Raw genomic sequence first — 17,032 nt, forward strand, 5'->3', positions numbered from 1 at the left:
CCTAGATAATCTTTTATAAACATGACTGGAGGTTGTTTTGATTGTGGTTATAAATCTCATCAAGTTAATAATCAGAATTAAATCCATCACACAAGGACAGTAGGTATGGATAGTGCAAGCTACAATAATATTTTGACAGGTAAGTACTGGCCATGAAGAGGTGGTAGAAAGATTTAATCCATGATTCAGGCAAATTTTATGAGTAGATAGTCCTACATAATAGTGTTATCTTTTAGAGAAATGGAAGGAATTATTTTCAAGGTTAGCAGAAGTTGTCTGACATAGTAATAAGGCAGATTCTGTGAGTCTGGACACTAACAGTAATCAGAGATAGCTAGTTTTTAAAAAAAAAGAACAACCTCTCAAGTTTTGATACCAGCTGCGTTTGAGTGTTACTCTTTTTTATTTTAATTTTCCATTTCTTTTTTTCCATTTTTATTAAATTGAGTATTTATTATTTACATTTCTTTTTTAAAATTTTTCCCATCTTTATTAAATTGGGTATTTCTTATTTATATTTCAAATGTTATTCCCTTTCCCGGTTTCCATGCCAACATCCCCCTAACCCCTTCCCTTCCCATTCTATATGGGTGTTCCCCTCCCAATACTCCCCCCATTACCGCCCTCCCCACAAGAATCCCATTCACTGGGGGTCCAGCCTTGGCAGGACCAAGATCTTCCCCTTCCACTGGTGCCCTTACTAGGCTGTTTGTTGCTACATATGCAGTTGGAGTCCAGAGTCAGTCCATGTATAGTCTTTGGGTAATGGTTTAGTCCATGGAAGCTCTGGTTGGTTGGCATTGTTGTTCATATGGGGTCTCAAGCCCCTTAAATCTCTCTCAGTCCTTTTTCTGATTGCTTCAATGGGGGTCCCATTCTCAGTTCAGTGGTTTGCTGCTGGCATTCACCTATGTATTTGCCATGTTCTGGCTGTGTCTCTCAGGGGATATCTACATCTGGTTCCTGTCAGCCTGCACTTCTTTGCTTCATCCATCTTATCTAGTTTGGTGGCTGTATATGTATGGGCCACATGTGGAACAGTAAACTGAAAAAATATATATTTAAAATCATGGAAAATGGATTAATATCTCACTGCAATCCCTGTACAGGATATAATCTTGGTTCAATTTCCTATCCTGCTAACCTAACATATCCACACTGATGAAGACAAAATCCTCCTTCTCTATCACTGTAAGGAACAAAGTGAAACCTAGTCAAATGCCAAAGATGGGATTGGGTACATTTCTGAAATCCTCTGAAAGACACATTGGTTAATACCATCATTTTATCTAGTGATTCTCTACTTCAATCAGTTGTCATAGATCTTTGGATTAAGTCTAAATATTGCTGACATTGTAAAATGAGAAATACTAATTTCTTTTAATTGCCTCATGATTATACATTACCTATTCTTGAGGAACTCAATCCAGGTTGCACATAGGGTTCAGTGTGAGGGAAGCCAGTTGAGAGGAAGAGTTGTCTTGCTCTCACATGACTGTAGTGGAGGCACCACAGATCCAGGTGGCATGGAGGAACCTTCTTAGGAACAGCAACTCATCAAAGCTACATTTCTGTTCACTATACAGCTGGTGGGTTTCCCTGATTCTGTGAATTATGTCTTTCTACTTCTTGTTGTTGAATGACCATATTCTGGAGCATAATGATCAAAAACAGTAGATAATGGGAAATAAAACATCTGTTGTTCTGAGATAAGGGGACAGATACTGGCCTTCTCTCTAATATAGGAATCAGGAAAGGCACAAAGAGAGAGGCAAAAAGTCTAGCTTGATCCCTAGTGCTTTTCTATGGCCTAAGGACAAAGATTAAGGAAAACAGTTTTATTATAAACAGGGATAGAATGTAGAGCAATAGGTAAATGTGCCTGAGTGTTTAAGATACATTTTCTAGATATGACCACCACTCCCCACACAACAAAAGTGCCTGTGGTGACAGGGAAAAATCTGTTGTTCACCAGACAAAACATGCTGATTTAGGTGACTCCAACTTTGCTGTGGGAAGATAAGGTTTTCTTATACTAATGCTTCAGCACTATTTTTGTTAAGGGCAAGCCTATGACCATCTACTACCTTTGTTATGGTTAGTTCCCACTTCACTGCCACCTTTAGGAGATCAGTCCAACTTAAGGTCTCCAAAGACACTTTTCAGTTAAGATAAGGTTTTCATTCTATTCTGCCTTGAAAAATAATGATTTTTAAGTTAATATAAAGGTTTACATCAGTAGATAACTTAAAGATCATTGCCTTAAGTAAAGATCATTTCCTTAAATAAATCTCCAACCTTCCTTTGTTTCTATCATTAAGTAACAATATATTCTCTTTATTTCCTAGGTAGGTTCTAAAACAAATAACCAGACACAAACTGTCTAACTCAGATATATTTAACAGTTACTGGTTCTCAATCTTGTCAGAAATCTGCTAAATGTAACATTAAATGTTTACGTTTATTGTGATAGACAGAGACTCTCAAAACCTAAAATTATCCATGCCCCTAATTCTCTAAGAAGATATAGATGGGCACAACAAGACTGTCTGAATTGTGGTATGATACCTTCTGAGAATCACGCTCCACTGCCTTGCCTGGAACCAGGGCTTGGCCTACACTGAGGGCAAACCAATTATTCACAGAGAATTAAATGTCTCATATTGCCTAAGACAAGGTGAGTTATTTCTTCCACATTGCTACTGTACAGGAAAAACCTTATGTTCCTAGACCTCACAGCCAGACTGATATTACCCAAGTTATGATGGAGACCACAGGGACCTGGCAACTATTTAGGTAATAAACTATTGACCGATCTCTGTCACTTTAATTGTTGCATGACATCTAGATTATAATTTATTCATTCCATATTTCTGACATTGACAGCTATTCTAGCCCTGGATTGAAAGACAGAATACAGACCTCTAGCTTTGTGCCTCTGCCTTGATATCTTCTTCTCCCTGACTCATCTCCCTTACCCATTTCTCCCTGTCAACACTCCCCTCCCCCTTCCACATGTTCCTGGTCTCCCCCTCCCCACACACCTTTCTCTTCCTTTTTAAAAAACAAAAGGATTACCCTCTTCACTGGCTACAGTATGCTGTGCTTTTCAATTTTCCACTACTCTCCTGACACTCTGGTTTAGGAGATGTGGCATTTGAGTGAGAAAACTGTAAAAGTATTAGCTTAGACCACAGCATGTAAAACAGTCACTCAGTAACAGGTATTTGAATTTAGCAAAGGAGGGGAGAAGAAGAAGAAGAGAGACCCTTACAAAAAGAAACAAGCAAAAGAATAGGAGAGAAGAGAAAGCAGTTACCGTTGGGAGGACAGCTAAATGGGAGGAAGTGTTGAGAATAAACCAGAAGTGGAAGAAGCCTTTATAGACAGAGCAGGAATGAAGGTCAACCATCCCACGTTTATGTAAAGGCACAAGTAAATTCTGATATATCAAACATGTCTACTTTCCCCCTTTTCTCAGTTCAGAACATTTCTTTTCTGTCTTCCTTATACTTAGTATTGCTATCTAGACAGCCTGTTTCCCAGGATGTAAGCAGTTTGTACTTTTTGTTATCTGTAGTTTCTCTTCTAATGAAGTCAACAAGGCGAACTTCTATAATTTGGAAGGTCTTCCCCATAATTATAGATTTGGGGAATTAGTGAAATCATAGAGGGGTTGTTTAGAGACAGATGGGTGGGGGCGATAGAACTAGGTGGGTATTCCTAATGGTCCTGTAGGTGGATGATTTGTGTCAACCCTATGTTTCAACACACATCGGTGGGAAGCATTATTTTTGGTGACTGCCCACACAATATAACAAATTGGAACTGTGATCCAACACATATTCAAAACTGCTATATCCTCTGCACAGCAGTAAATTCAGGGAAGGCAATAAATAATGCACGAACTATGTGACTTCACAAAAAAAGAATTACTGGAGACCAAGGAAAGGTGAATGGTATTTAAAAGATATTCAAATGAGAAAAGGAGAAAAAGAAAGAAAGAAAGATGCATTTAAGTACAGTGACTGAAGAACACCTATTAAATACTGCTCTTTCCAAAATATTTTATTTTTTCTTGTGTTTTGATAATATATATATAATATATATATGTATGTGATATCTGTTATGTATATATGCATATAAAATGTGTGGTATTTGTGGATACGTATGTGATTTTGTGTGCATTCATGTATGGGGAGAGATCTTACATATATCTTGGTGCAAGGGAGGAGGTTAGATGCCTTAGAAACACTGTGGTTATAGAAGTTTAATAACACATCCAGCTCTTCATTGGCATTGATGATTTAAGCTCAGGCCCCAACTCTTACAGAATAAGCACTTTAGCTATCTTATGAGCCCTGCAAATTTCCCTAAACTATTTTGCACTTCGGAATTCCTTCAGAGGGATATTTATGTTTCAATGGTATATTGTTAAAAGTCATATGTACCCAAATATGCTGGAATTCTCTCCCTCCCTTTCTGTCTGCACTGTTCTGGGTATCACTCTGAGAAACTAGGCTAATTCTGCTGTTGTAAAAAAAACAGATAAAATTAACCCACACCAAGAATATGAAGAAAGGCAAATAGACAGTTTACAGACCTTGGGACTTATGATTAAAGATCAATACTAATGATATTACATTAACCTGAAGTGCCCAACTCTAGAAATTTCAATCCACATAGAAGACACTAAAGGGAGTTGGGGTGCCTCATCAATTGCCAATTGAGGATACCAGAATCCATGATATTGGGCTTTCATTATATATTCCTTAATGACTAGTTTTCATTTTGCTGACACATAACAATATAATTGATAGATTAGAAGATTGCTTCAGAGGGATGGATATAGGCAAAGCATGCAATTTGGTGTCATATTTATATGAAATATTCTCTATTCAGAAAATGGACTCTCTGAGTTCCCAGAAAAGAACTTCATTTCAGAGCACTGAATACCTTTTGAGCATCTATTGCTCTCGTTTGTCACAAACAATGGAATCATTAGCAGAGTACATTTTATCTACAAATTGGTCCTTCTGTATCCTTAGTAACTCATGCATCCCTATGCATTGGTCATTATTCTCTTTGAAGAATTATGTGAGTTGTACTTCCAAATATCCTTTTTGGTTTCCTTACTAGATATTACTGGAGTTGCTATAGTTATCTTAGCTAGTTTTCGTACCATTTTTTTTATTCTAGGACACATTAATCTTTAACAAAAATGGAGTATCTGAGGAGATATTTTATGCAGTGAAGTTCTTACTTTGAAAGCTTTAAAGCTGTAAGGTTGACCCACAAAACCCATTAAAAATCCATGTTAGTGGGATAGCAGATGGCTTATAACTTAAAAGTGCTAAGCATGAGATCATGATGGACAGAATTTGATACATGAAATTCACATAAATGTAGAAAGAATGAATTGAGTATAGAAAGTTGGAGATCACCTAAACACCTAAACATACACTGTGACATATATAGACTTCAAATGAACACAGTCACCAGTTAAGTAACATACAAACATACGCAAAGAGAGGGGGGGGTGAAGTGGTTTGCAAGCCCATAGAAAGAACAACAACATGAGGAAACAGCCGACAGAGCTCCCTGAGACTAAACCACCAACCAAAGAATGCACAGGGAGAGTCCCATGGTTCCAGTTGCATATATAGCAAAGAAGGGCATTGTCTGGCATCAATAGGAGAAGAAGACCTTGGTCCTTTGAAGGCTGGATTTCCCCAGTACAGGGGAATGCCAGGGTGTTGAGGTGGCAGTGGGTAGATAGGAGAGGGAATATCCTAATAGAAGCAGAAGGAGGGGTGATGGGTGAGGGGAGAACCGGGAAAGAGGATAACATTTGAAATGTAAACACATAAACTATCCAATAAAAAATAAAAGTTATTTCTTTGTAAAAAGAATAGAAAATGGTGTCTGCATGTTAAGATATCTACATGCAATCGAAGCACAAGAACTTCCTTGTGTCAAGGAAACTTTCTCTACAACTTTCTTAAAGACAAGAAACAGTTTGACTTATAGTATTCAACTATGCACATTCACAACATACATGTGTACACACATACACACACCACACACACACATGCACACACACATATAATTTAAAGGAGGGAAAATTAACTCTTACTGTGTTAATTTGACTTTAAGTTCCTATCCCTCACACAGTGGCTCACAATTTCCTTTAACACTAGTTCTAGGATTTCTAATATTCTCTTTCTAATATTATAATATAATATATGTATGTGTATACATACAAGGAAAACTCTTATATGTATAAAGAAATTAATGATATTTTAATTATTAAAACCCAAAACTGCATCTTTTTATTTAAAAAGAAATTTTTCCATACTAACCCATTTTTTTACTTTCTCTTCTAACCCTGTATCAATCCACAGTGGAACACTCTTCAAATTTGCATTCTGCAAGGGCACATTTGGATGCTCCAACCAGGGCAAGATGGTCATGGTCAGCCTTCTATTGCACTCATTTTTAACTGTTTTGCAGCATTTAGCACTGATATGACTAACAATTTCTTTTCCTGACTGCCAAGCTATTGACCATACCAGGAAGTCATATAGTATATCTTAATAGCTAATTTTCACTTCTCCAACTACATAGAAAAATGCTGCTTTAATAAACCAACCAGGAAGCATACACCAGCTGATATGAGGCTCCAACACACATACAGCAGAGGGTCTGTGTTCACTGAGAGAAGATGCACTTAACCCTAAAGAGTCTGGAAGCCCCCGGGGTGTTGGGGACCGGGAAGGGACTGCCAGACTAGGCAAAGCTAGAACCCTGCCCTGAGCAAATTCCTGAGAAGGGCTTCCCTTTTCAAAGAAAGAACATGTCCCCAGAAGACTGTTTCCTCTTTGTCTAAGGTGAATATCTTGCAGTTTCATGATTCACCTTATGTCCTTGGGCACTTCCCAGTACTCCCCCTGCCCTAAGCTTCAGTTCCTGCTTCAGAGCTTTAAATGCTGTACATTCCTCTCAATAAACAGATTTTGACAAGGACACTGCTTGGTCTCCCTCCTCTTTCTCGCCCGTTCTCCTGCAGGTATGGGTCCTCCTCGACCCCCACGAATAACTGGGTCCCCACTAGCGGAGGCACCGGAGAGTTTATACGTCTGGTGGACTGGGAGGTGAGGGAGTAGGGACAAACTTGTGGAGATTGGACAGTGGGGCGTTCAAGGAGGAGGTATGGGATATGGAACAGTCAGAGAGTGGGGAAGGAGGGGAATGAAATATAAAGTGTAAAAAGGAAGAGATTAAATCAAAAGAAGAAATAAAATAATAGAAATAAAAGTAATACTTTGAACTACATCCATAAGTGGCTATTAGCCCAAATGCTTGAATTACCCTAGATCCCTAGAACAAATGAAACTCAAGACGGATGATCAAAATGTGAATGCTTCACTCCTTCTTTAAAAGGGGAACAAGAATACCCTTGGCAGGGAAGAGAGAGGCAAAGATTAAAACAGAGACTGAAGGAACATCCATTCAGAGCCTTCCCCACATGTGGCCCATACATACACAGCCACCCAATTAGACAAGATGGATGAAGCAAAGAAGTGCAGACCGACAGGAGCCGGATGTAGATCGATCCTGAGAGACACAGCCAGAATACAGCAAATACAGAGGCGAATGCCAGCAGCAAACCACTGAACTGAGAATAGGACCCCCGTTGAAGGAATCAGAGAAAGAACTGGAAGAGCTTGAAGGGCTCAGACCCCATATGTACAACAATGCCAAGCAACCAGAGCTTCCAGGACTAAGCCACTACCTAAAAGACTATACATGGACTGACCCTGGACTCTGACCTCATAGAGTAGCAATGAATATCCTAGTAAGAGCACCAGTGGAAGGGGGAAGCCCTGGTCCTGCTAATACTGAACCCCCAGTGAACTAGACTGTCGGGGGGAGGGCGGCAATGGGGGGAGGGTGGGGAGGGGAACACCCATAAGGAAGGGGAGGGGGGAGGGGGAGGTTTGCCCGGAAACGGGGAAAGGGAATAACACTGGAAATGTATATAAGAAATACTCAAGTTAATAATAAAAAAAAAACTACATCCATTTGTCAAACAAGTGACTTATACCATCACCAGACTCTTATACATTTCTGTTCATACCAAATAAGATAACATAGGTGTCTCAAAGTCATTGTATAAGAATAATGATGTGGATTTGCAATTAAAAAAATGTTTTTCCTTTAATCCAGCAGTAAATCCACAGAATAAAATCTAAATGACCTGTATTTCCAACCTAAGTTAAAAAAAAGAAATTTCTCATAGCAATGGGAGCACATATTTTTCAAATTATAAAGAAAATGTTCATTAATATTGGATAAAGAAAGTTAATCAAATGAGCTTAAACTTGTGTTAAGAGGAGGAGGCTATGAGGATTTTCAGTACAGTTGACCTTGTGTTGTCTAGGTTAGGCTTGTGTTGCAGTGAATCCAGAGAAACATGCAGTTGGTATTTCTGCTACAGATCTCATAGGCTGTAAGACAGTCTGAAATCCTGTTTAGTTTTACAGTGGACTTCTACATGGAATTTCCAAAAGAGAGACAAATAATAATTGAAATAACATAGATCAATAGTTGGTAACAGAGCAAACACCTTTTAAAAGCAAGACTCTGACAAGACAGTGTAGAAACCTTTCAGTGTAAGACTGAAAACTCTTGCTAGAAAATCATTATATATTCCTTCATTCATCTTCTAAGATTGAAAACTTTTGCTAGAAAACCATTATATATTTCATCATTCATCTTCTTGCTCAGTATTTTAGGCATTAAATACAATAATTCAAATAAAACATGACAAATAATTATTGCCTCTTAGGTGAAGCAACTAAGACAGTGCTATAAAAATGAGATAACCTAGTACCAAACATAGACTTTAAAAATTCAAAAATATATTTTATTTATTCTGTGACAATTTCATACATATATGTGATTATCTTGACACCTTTTTCACTATTCCCTATCATTCCCCAAATACACTAAAAAATGTGTACATATGCTTGAATGTGTGTGTGTGTGTGTGTGTGTGTGTGTGTGTGTGTGTTTGTGTGTGTGTGTGTAGTCGGCAGACTCAGAAGAAAAAAATGTAAAGGAACATGATATTAAAGGTCAAACTAGTAATTATCCCATACAAGAAAATCAAGAGATATGAGACAGTGTGTTTTGCTTGTAAAATGTAGTCTATCTTGTTAGGAAGAATAGTGGAGATGAGATTTAGATTATTATAAAAAGCCATATCATGGCTGAAGCATGTCATGCAGTATGAGGCTTCATAGTGCTATAATCTAGGGTCTGAGGACAATGGTCTGACTTTGACAATACTTATGGGACAAAATATCTGCAGAAGCACCCTTTATGGCATTGTCCTATGCTTGTATTTACACAGTAGTGTATTCTAAATCATTCACGAAGATTTTCTACATCACTTGTCAAGCTTTTAGTAAAAGAAATATGAAAGAAAATAAATACTCATCCTGGATACAAGCCCAGATATTTTTTCCCTCGTTAACCCATGTGATACAGTCATGCTTCAACTTTCCAAATTTGATCTGAATGTCTTGAGTGTTTTCTTTCTTTTCTTTTTACTTTTTTTTTTTTTTTTTTTTTTGGAAAACTGCTAGCTCATGCCCTTCCACAGCTAAGGTTATGAGGTTGAATTTAGAGAATCTTTGCCAAACTCCTGCAGATGCTTTATAAACTACCTAGTGTCAATATTGGAAGATAATTTACTGCAGTGATATTTGTTTAAAATGGATCTAGGTCAAGATTCAGATTTTTCTCCTTGCTTAGGTTATTGATTTGGGGGACAAGGTTAAGTTCAATCCATCTGAAATTCATTCATATTAACTAAATCCCTTAATCTATCTTGCTGAGCAGACTTTGTAAAGTATGTACATTGGGGGATATATGGTTTATACCTACTAAAAGAAATTAAAACCACATTAAACTTTTATTTTGATTATAGTTGACTCCCAGTTTTGAAGTACATTGATCTCAAACACATACCACTGAAATAACCAGTAAGTGGCATGCATTGTTAACAAGAACAGATTATAAATAAGGCTTGTCTTAATAATCAAACCCAAGCACTTACTCAGCAAACCAAGTATATTGGGGGGAAGTAAGTAACCTTTTACAAGGTCACCAGGCAATTGTGACTATGTTTTAGGGAATGAAACAGTTTCTTATGGAAATAAAGTATGTCAGTATTTTTTTCTATTTAGTATGATGGTAATAATTAGTTCCAATTAGGACTCCTTGAAATTCTAAAACACCACTGTCTTCTGTCATATTAGGTAACTAAATCCATTTCCCATCTCTTTATCTGTTATGAGTAATTATTATGCACAGGTTGCATTTCACCACAGTCTGAGTTATCAACTGAATAAAGACATTGAATTGACTAAACAAATAATTAGAGATGCTCAAATCATATCATTTTGTCATAAATATATAAAGGCAAATAAAGTAATTCACTCTAAGACAACTGAAGCCAGTTGAACAGATGGGCAGAGAAAAAGGAAGACTACAATCTGGAAGGTGGCCATTCCTTAGATGGAGAAGAAAGGTAAGAGCAGAGCTTCTGCTGTACACATTAATCTTCTCCAAAGTCTTCTACTTTACTGTGAAATCACTGCTCTAGATCTTAAACTGTATTTTACAGTTAGAAAGTGTTAATCTGCTTTAGAGATGGGGTTTATGTGAAGGAAATGGAAAGCAATTTCATTTCGATAATTAAAGGTCAAAATGAGCTAGTTTGATAGTGAAAAGGATTCACTCTCTGCCAACAGAGATGTACAGGGTCCTCTCACTTCTGGTAGCTGGAGATGCCTCAGAAAACACTGCTCAAGCATTCTCCTGTTTCACAAGAACAGCACAATTATTTTTCATATTACTCTTCCATTTAGCTTTTTAACAGCCTTCAGGTAATTCACAGTCTGATGTCTCTGCACCATCGTGATAAAGTTTCTCACAGATCTTGTGAAATCCAGATTGTGTAAAAAATATATGCCAGGGAGTTTTATATTCTTATCACAAAAACATATTTCTGAGACTCTAATAATGAGCAGCAATAAATTTCGAAGAGGTATGTAGTGCTTGGTTTACGTTATTTCAGAAAAATTCAAGCCATTTTAAGATTGAAAATTACATCATATAATGTTTCATTTATCAAGTGAAATTAACAATTGTCTGTTTGTGTCACATGCAGTCCTTGTGTTTGGAACACTATACTTCTGTCATGACAAAATTTAACTTGCCTATTGGTAGATGAATGTTAAATGGAAAGAACAATAATTAAATAGGTATTTTAGCTCTGGTCTGAGACATCGCTGGAATTAGAACTTCTTGAATGATGACTTATGGCCTTATTTAATCAAATTAACAAGTTATGTCGTAGCTCCTTGTGTCAAATAAGTTGAATATATAATACTTTCTTAATTTTACAGTGACCTATATCTACATTTAAAATTACCCAGTTTCCTTAGGCTATAACCAAAATAGCTGTTTAATATCTGGAAAATCAAGAATGGAGGGATTTCCCAAGGATTATATTACTGATATGTAATTGCATGCTCATGACAGATTTATAATATCTGTGTGAAAACTGATTAATTCTAGCCTTACTTTTGTTTGTTTGTTTGTGTTTTTGTTTTTGTGTGTGTTTGTGTGTGTGTGTGAGTGTGTGTGTGTGTGTGTGTGTGTGTGTGTGTGTGTGTGTGTGTGTGTGTGTGTGTGTGTGTGTTAATTACAAACTTGTAACTTTTGTAATTGGGTAAGCACTCATAATTTTCCTGTGGAGATAAATGCCCATGAAATAAAAAATGTATATAAATACACACTACACAGTATTAATAGCAACAGAAATCATTTAAAAAGTGGCAGACAATTAAAAGTCATAATTTAAGAAGCCCCACACCTGTAACTCTCCACCAACGAAAAACCTGGGTACACAATCTATCTTCAAGACTGCTGTTACTATTGACTCAAGATATTCTTTCAGATGTAGGGAAAATAAACTTAAAATTATTCTCACAAATCAACTTAAAAGGAAACTCCTGTAAAGGAAATGTGTAGCTCATCAAAGCATACATATGAATGGGAGTAGATTGTACATGCAAATCCAATACCTATGCTTGATGATAAAAAATGTGCAGAGCAGTCTACAGAAACTGGGAAATATTCATGATTGCTTTGAGGGGTTTTGATTTATAGGCTTTGAAGATCACTAAGATGCATTGATTTCAGAATCAGTGACTGCTGATAACCTATTGTTTACTGAATTTACACAGTTTTTACAGTACAATAACCTTTCACTGCCATTCCTCGAGAAAACAGACTCTAGAATACTTGCCAAATAGCACTCACTCAATTGCTATGCTGGTTGGAAGTGTGCGATGCAACGGTCATGTGGGCAGTTCTGAAGATCAGTATCACGAATCTTCTGTTCAAATACCCAGAGCAGGCATTGTAAGTGGTTTGGTTATGAAAGGCTGAAATCTTAAACCTATGCCATTTAGTTTTATGTACATGGTTCAAGTACATTTACCATAGTTAAGTTAATTTAAGAAAATACAGCTCCAAGAACAAATTTTCAAGTTCAAGTCACACATTCCTGCAGGACACTGTAACCATTTCATCACTATTCCGAATTCCTAACTTTAGAATCTTCAAAGTATTCATACTCTCCAGATAATGTGCTAAGGGGACAGCACAGTTCTGAGCCACACCTTTGCATCAATTGGACAACACTGACCTCTAGTGTTGCAGAAGGTAGAGAAACAAGCTTAGCAGCAAGAGGGAGACCCAAGTGCCTATGGAAATATTTTCAAGAAGGGAAGAAGAGGAGGAATGTGGAAAGAGAGAAGAGGAAGAGGCAGAAGAACCAATTTAATTTAGAGGAACCAATGTTCCTCCAAACTAATTTCCTAGCATAACACAATCTATTCAGACAGTATCCATTTTGATCTCCTTTAAAACACAAGCTTTAGGGAAACATTACACTAATGGATTATGAGCTTTTCAATCCTTAAATCACAGAAACACTGACTCTACTTTGAACATCATTCCACCTCTCTTACCTCTGAAATGCACATTATGGAACAAGATCCTTTAGGAAATAAGAGTAAGGTAGAAGTCATCTCATCTTTTCCCCCTGATAATATGAAATACAAAAGTAATACAAAATTGTTCTAATCTGGATAATAATTCTGTGGTTCAGTGTAGGAATAGAAAATGAGGGAACAATTTCAGAAACTTGAGCAACTGCCTGAAGCCATATTTGCAAATAAAACAGGTAGCTTAATTGCACACTTTCTCATTTAGGAGTTCTACTCAGAGAAGTAGCTGAGCAATTGTGCTAGAACCTCTAAGTGTTTAAATGAATTATTCAACTTTGGCAAAATGGATTCTTTAAATATATAGTGCAGGTGGCAAATCTCTGTGAGTCAAAAATTCATGCCTATTAAATTAAGTGTTCTCTGCTTGTCGGGGTCGAATTATAGATAACACAGTGCATGTTCATTCCTTCAGTGGCACAAGAAACTTGGGGGTGGAGTTTGTACTAAAGCTCTTCCTCCTGTAATAGGACAGCCATTGATTTCCTGGGGTAACCACATTTGGGCTAGAATTCTTAGGTCCAAACTCTCAAACCCTTTACACTGGTGCTCATTGGTTCCAAATGCTCCCAGATGAGACCTTTTGGCTAAGGCAGTGAGTGAGCTGGGTGCTTAGGGTGAAAGTTGCAGGAAAGGTATTCTGGGTATATTGCAAATCTGTGGAAGCTGTAGTCAGCTGTTATCATTTCTGACCCCTCAGGCTCGCTCCTGGCCCATGAACCACACGCTGAGGTTAAGAACTATGAAACTAGCAGCACACTAAGGGAACTTTATGATTCCAAGAAAGGAAAGCAGTCCAGCAGAGCAAGTTCATTAAAGCTCTACCAACTTTTAGGATGTTTGGAATAGTCAAACCACAATGGTAAAGGTTTTCCCCTGGCTCCTTCCTTTTACCCAGAGCATATACAGTCAGACAGTGAATATTTCTTTCTAGGAGCGTCCTATCCCACATCATCTTCCCATCCCCAGATCCGCGTACTCACAATTTGTCGCTGTTAATCCTAAATGCCACAAGCCAGAAAGAACCAAAGTCAAAATGCTGTTCAGTCTCCGTACAGAATTCATTTCCTCCAAGTCAGTGAGTGATGTCTTCAAATCAAATCTCAAATTCGCAGGCACCTGCCTCCTCAGCTTCTCTCTCTGCCTCCTCTCTCTCTCTCTCTCTCTCTCTCTCTCTCTCTCAAGCCTCTCCTCTCTCTCCCTCTCTCTGATTTCTCTACTCCTCACGCCTGACCCCCGTCCCACGGCCTTGAATCCCTCCTCCTTCACTTCATCCTGCTCCTCAGATGCTCCATTGAAACTGCAGTAGGACTTCCTCCGAATTGAGAGCTGTGATCAAGGTTTATCGTTCCCGAAAGTGTCCGTTTCTGTGCTTGCTTTTCTCGCCTGCCTTCTCTTCCTCCGGATTCCTTTTCTTAAAGGTTCGGATCCAAATTTGAGGGCAGGTCTTGGAGCCCGCACAGCCAATAGCTGAAAGCAATTCATTCGGTGCGAGATCTGGATTCCGCACAAGGGTGTTGGACAGCTCCCCGTAGGAGCTGTCGGCAAGGTTCCGCCCCTGTAGGAGCTGGCCTGCTCTTGTTTATAAAAGTGGCATGGGCGGGTCCTTGGTCGTTCGTGCAACCCTAGTTGCTGTTCTGTGCTGTGTGCTTTGGTTATTTGCTGGGAATTTAAAGGAAAATACATGCTCTCAATCTTGCTCTCTCTCTCTCTCTCTCTCTCTCTCTCTCTCTCTCTCTCTCTCTCTCCTTCTTACACCTACATCTGGACATCTCTAACTATCTACCCCTCTCTTTCTCCCAAATTAGTGGCATTTAAATCAGATTATTAAAAAAATCTGGGAAGCTATGTCTAAAGGAGTTAGAATACAGAAGCCTTAGGGGGAGGGATTTTTCCATAGAGAACTTGGCAATGACCTAACATGATGCCTAATACCTCTTTTTTTCTTTCTTTCTTTCTTTCTTTCTTTCTTTCTTTCTTTCTTTCTTTCTTTCTTTCTTCCTTTTTTCCCACTTTGCAGGAGAGTCAAAGAAAGCTTGAATTTTGCAAATCATTTTTCCTGCAGGGTTCGGTGACTGATAAGTATTTATCTAAATTGGAATTTCTGATTTAGCCATTTAAGGATACAACAGCTAATGGACTTTCAGACCTTCCACATCTGCATCACTCCTAGGGTGCTGATGACACATTGGTTATGAAAATACTGCAGGATGTTTGCTCTAGTGGGTTTCAAAGGTGCCTAGGTGGTTTGCTGGCACAGAAGTGAAACATTTAAAAAACAATTTTTAAAAGACAGGGGCTGGAGGATGAGTAGAGACAAGTGGCTATGAGGGTTCCTGAGTGAGTCCATGGTTGTATCTTAAAAGCTTTACATCTATGATAGAAAAGGTAGGTTGATTGCTCTTTTGAGCTCTCCATTAGAGGTCAATGTTCTTTTTCTTCTAACCTTTATGTGGTGAGTCTCTTGTTTTCCCATAGAATCAACTTATTGTGTTTATGGGAAGCTTCCAGAAACCTGACAAATGTTAAGAAAATGAGGAACCTGTAATGATGTCCTATGTGAAGTTTATAATCAAATTATATGCTACAGGCTCTTTCCACATCAGAGGAATTTGACCTCTCTCTCTCTCTCTCTCTCTCTCTCTCTCTCTCTCTCTCTACACACACACACACACACACACACACACACACCACACACACACACACCCATGCATGCACGCATGTACACACACATACATACACACACACACACACATACACACACACACACACACACACACACCCCATGCATGCACGCATGTACACACACATACATACATACACACACACACACACGCACATACACACACCACACACACACACACATCCATGCATGCACGCATGTACACACACATACAGACACAGACACAGACACAGACACACAAACATGTTTCTCATCACCAGCCTTAGTGAACACAGAGATGTATTTCACATCACAGATTCCTGACAGACTTTGGTCTTACCTGCTGGCTCTGCAGGTACTAGATACTGATATGTTTCAGGCAACTTTTGTATAAATGTGAACCTTAACATTGTAGTGTGAGATCTCTGGTTCCATCATTGGAATATTGAAAGAGAGTTCAATGAAAAATGGAACAACATGATTATTTTACTAAAGTGAGAATTACTATGATTATTAGTTGTCTACAAACAACCTTCTATCTATACTTTAACTGAAAACAATTGTATCAGTAGATTCCTGGTTCACAGGAATCTCAACTCATGGGATTGAGGTATAACCATACACAGGGACTTTGCTTTGTAAAACTTCTGTGTTGGGTAATACATTGTTTTCTGTCCTCTTGAGAGGGTACTGTAGAAATTAAAGTGTAAGGAGATGCTAAGTCTCTTTGCTTGGGCTGGTTTACCCCTACAGTCTTTCTAAAAATACTCTGGTCTTTGTGAGTCCCATGTTGAACTTTCCCTTTCTGGCTAGTTTAATCACACATAGAAGGTTTTGAACATATATATCCATGACCCTTATTCACTTTGTATGTTCTAAGTCCAGGCAATATTTAGACTTTTTCCATTTCTTAAGATTATTATATGTATGTACATATTATTATGTATCTTAAGAATTTTACATGAGTGTGTACTGAATGGATATACTTTACCACATGCATTCAGTGCCAATAGGGGATAAAAAATGGGGTCAAATTGCCAGAAACTGGGGTGACAGATGATTGTGAGCTGCATGATGTGGGAAGTAAACTCCTATCTTTTATAAGAGCAGCAAGTCCTCTTAACCACACTCAGTTTTGTTCTCCGGATTCGACTCTTGAGCATTTTCTAAATGAATAAAATATTACAGATAAAATTTGAAACCATTTGAAGTTTTTGCATCA

The 17,032-nt window shown here is 38.0% G+C and overlaps 1 protein-coding gene across 2 annotated transcripts in view; it reads right to left on the reverse strand.

Moving 5' to 3' along the window:
* LOC116911684 (contactin-associated protein like 5-4) overlaps positions 1-14,330 on the reverse strand; it is a 465,842-nt gene extending 451,512 nt beyond the window's left edge. For both annotated transcript variants that reach the window (XM_032915638.1, XM_032915639.1), the window contains exon 1: positions 14,132-14,330. In XM_032915638.1, the coding sequence (XP_032771529.1) occupies positions 14,132-14,213 (82 nt within the window). In that variant the 5' untranslated portion in view covers positions 14,214-14,330. The remainder of the gene's footprint in view (positions 1-14,131) is intronic.
* Positions 14,331-17,032: the final 2,702 nt, after the last annotated feature.

This window comes from Rattus rattus, chromosome 10 (assembly GCF_011064425.1).
Source record: "Rattus rattus isolate New Zealand chromosome 10, Rrattus_CSIRO_v1, whole genome shotgun sequence".
NCBI classification, from domain to species: domain Eukaryota; kingdom Metazoa; phylum Chordata; class Mammalia; order Rodentia; family Muridae; genus Rattus; species Rattus rattus.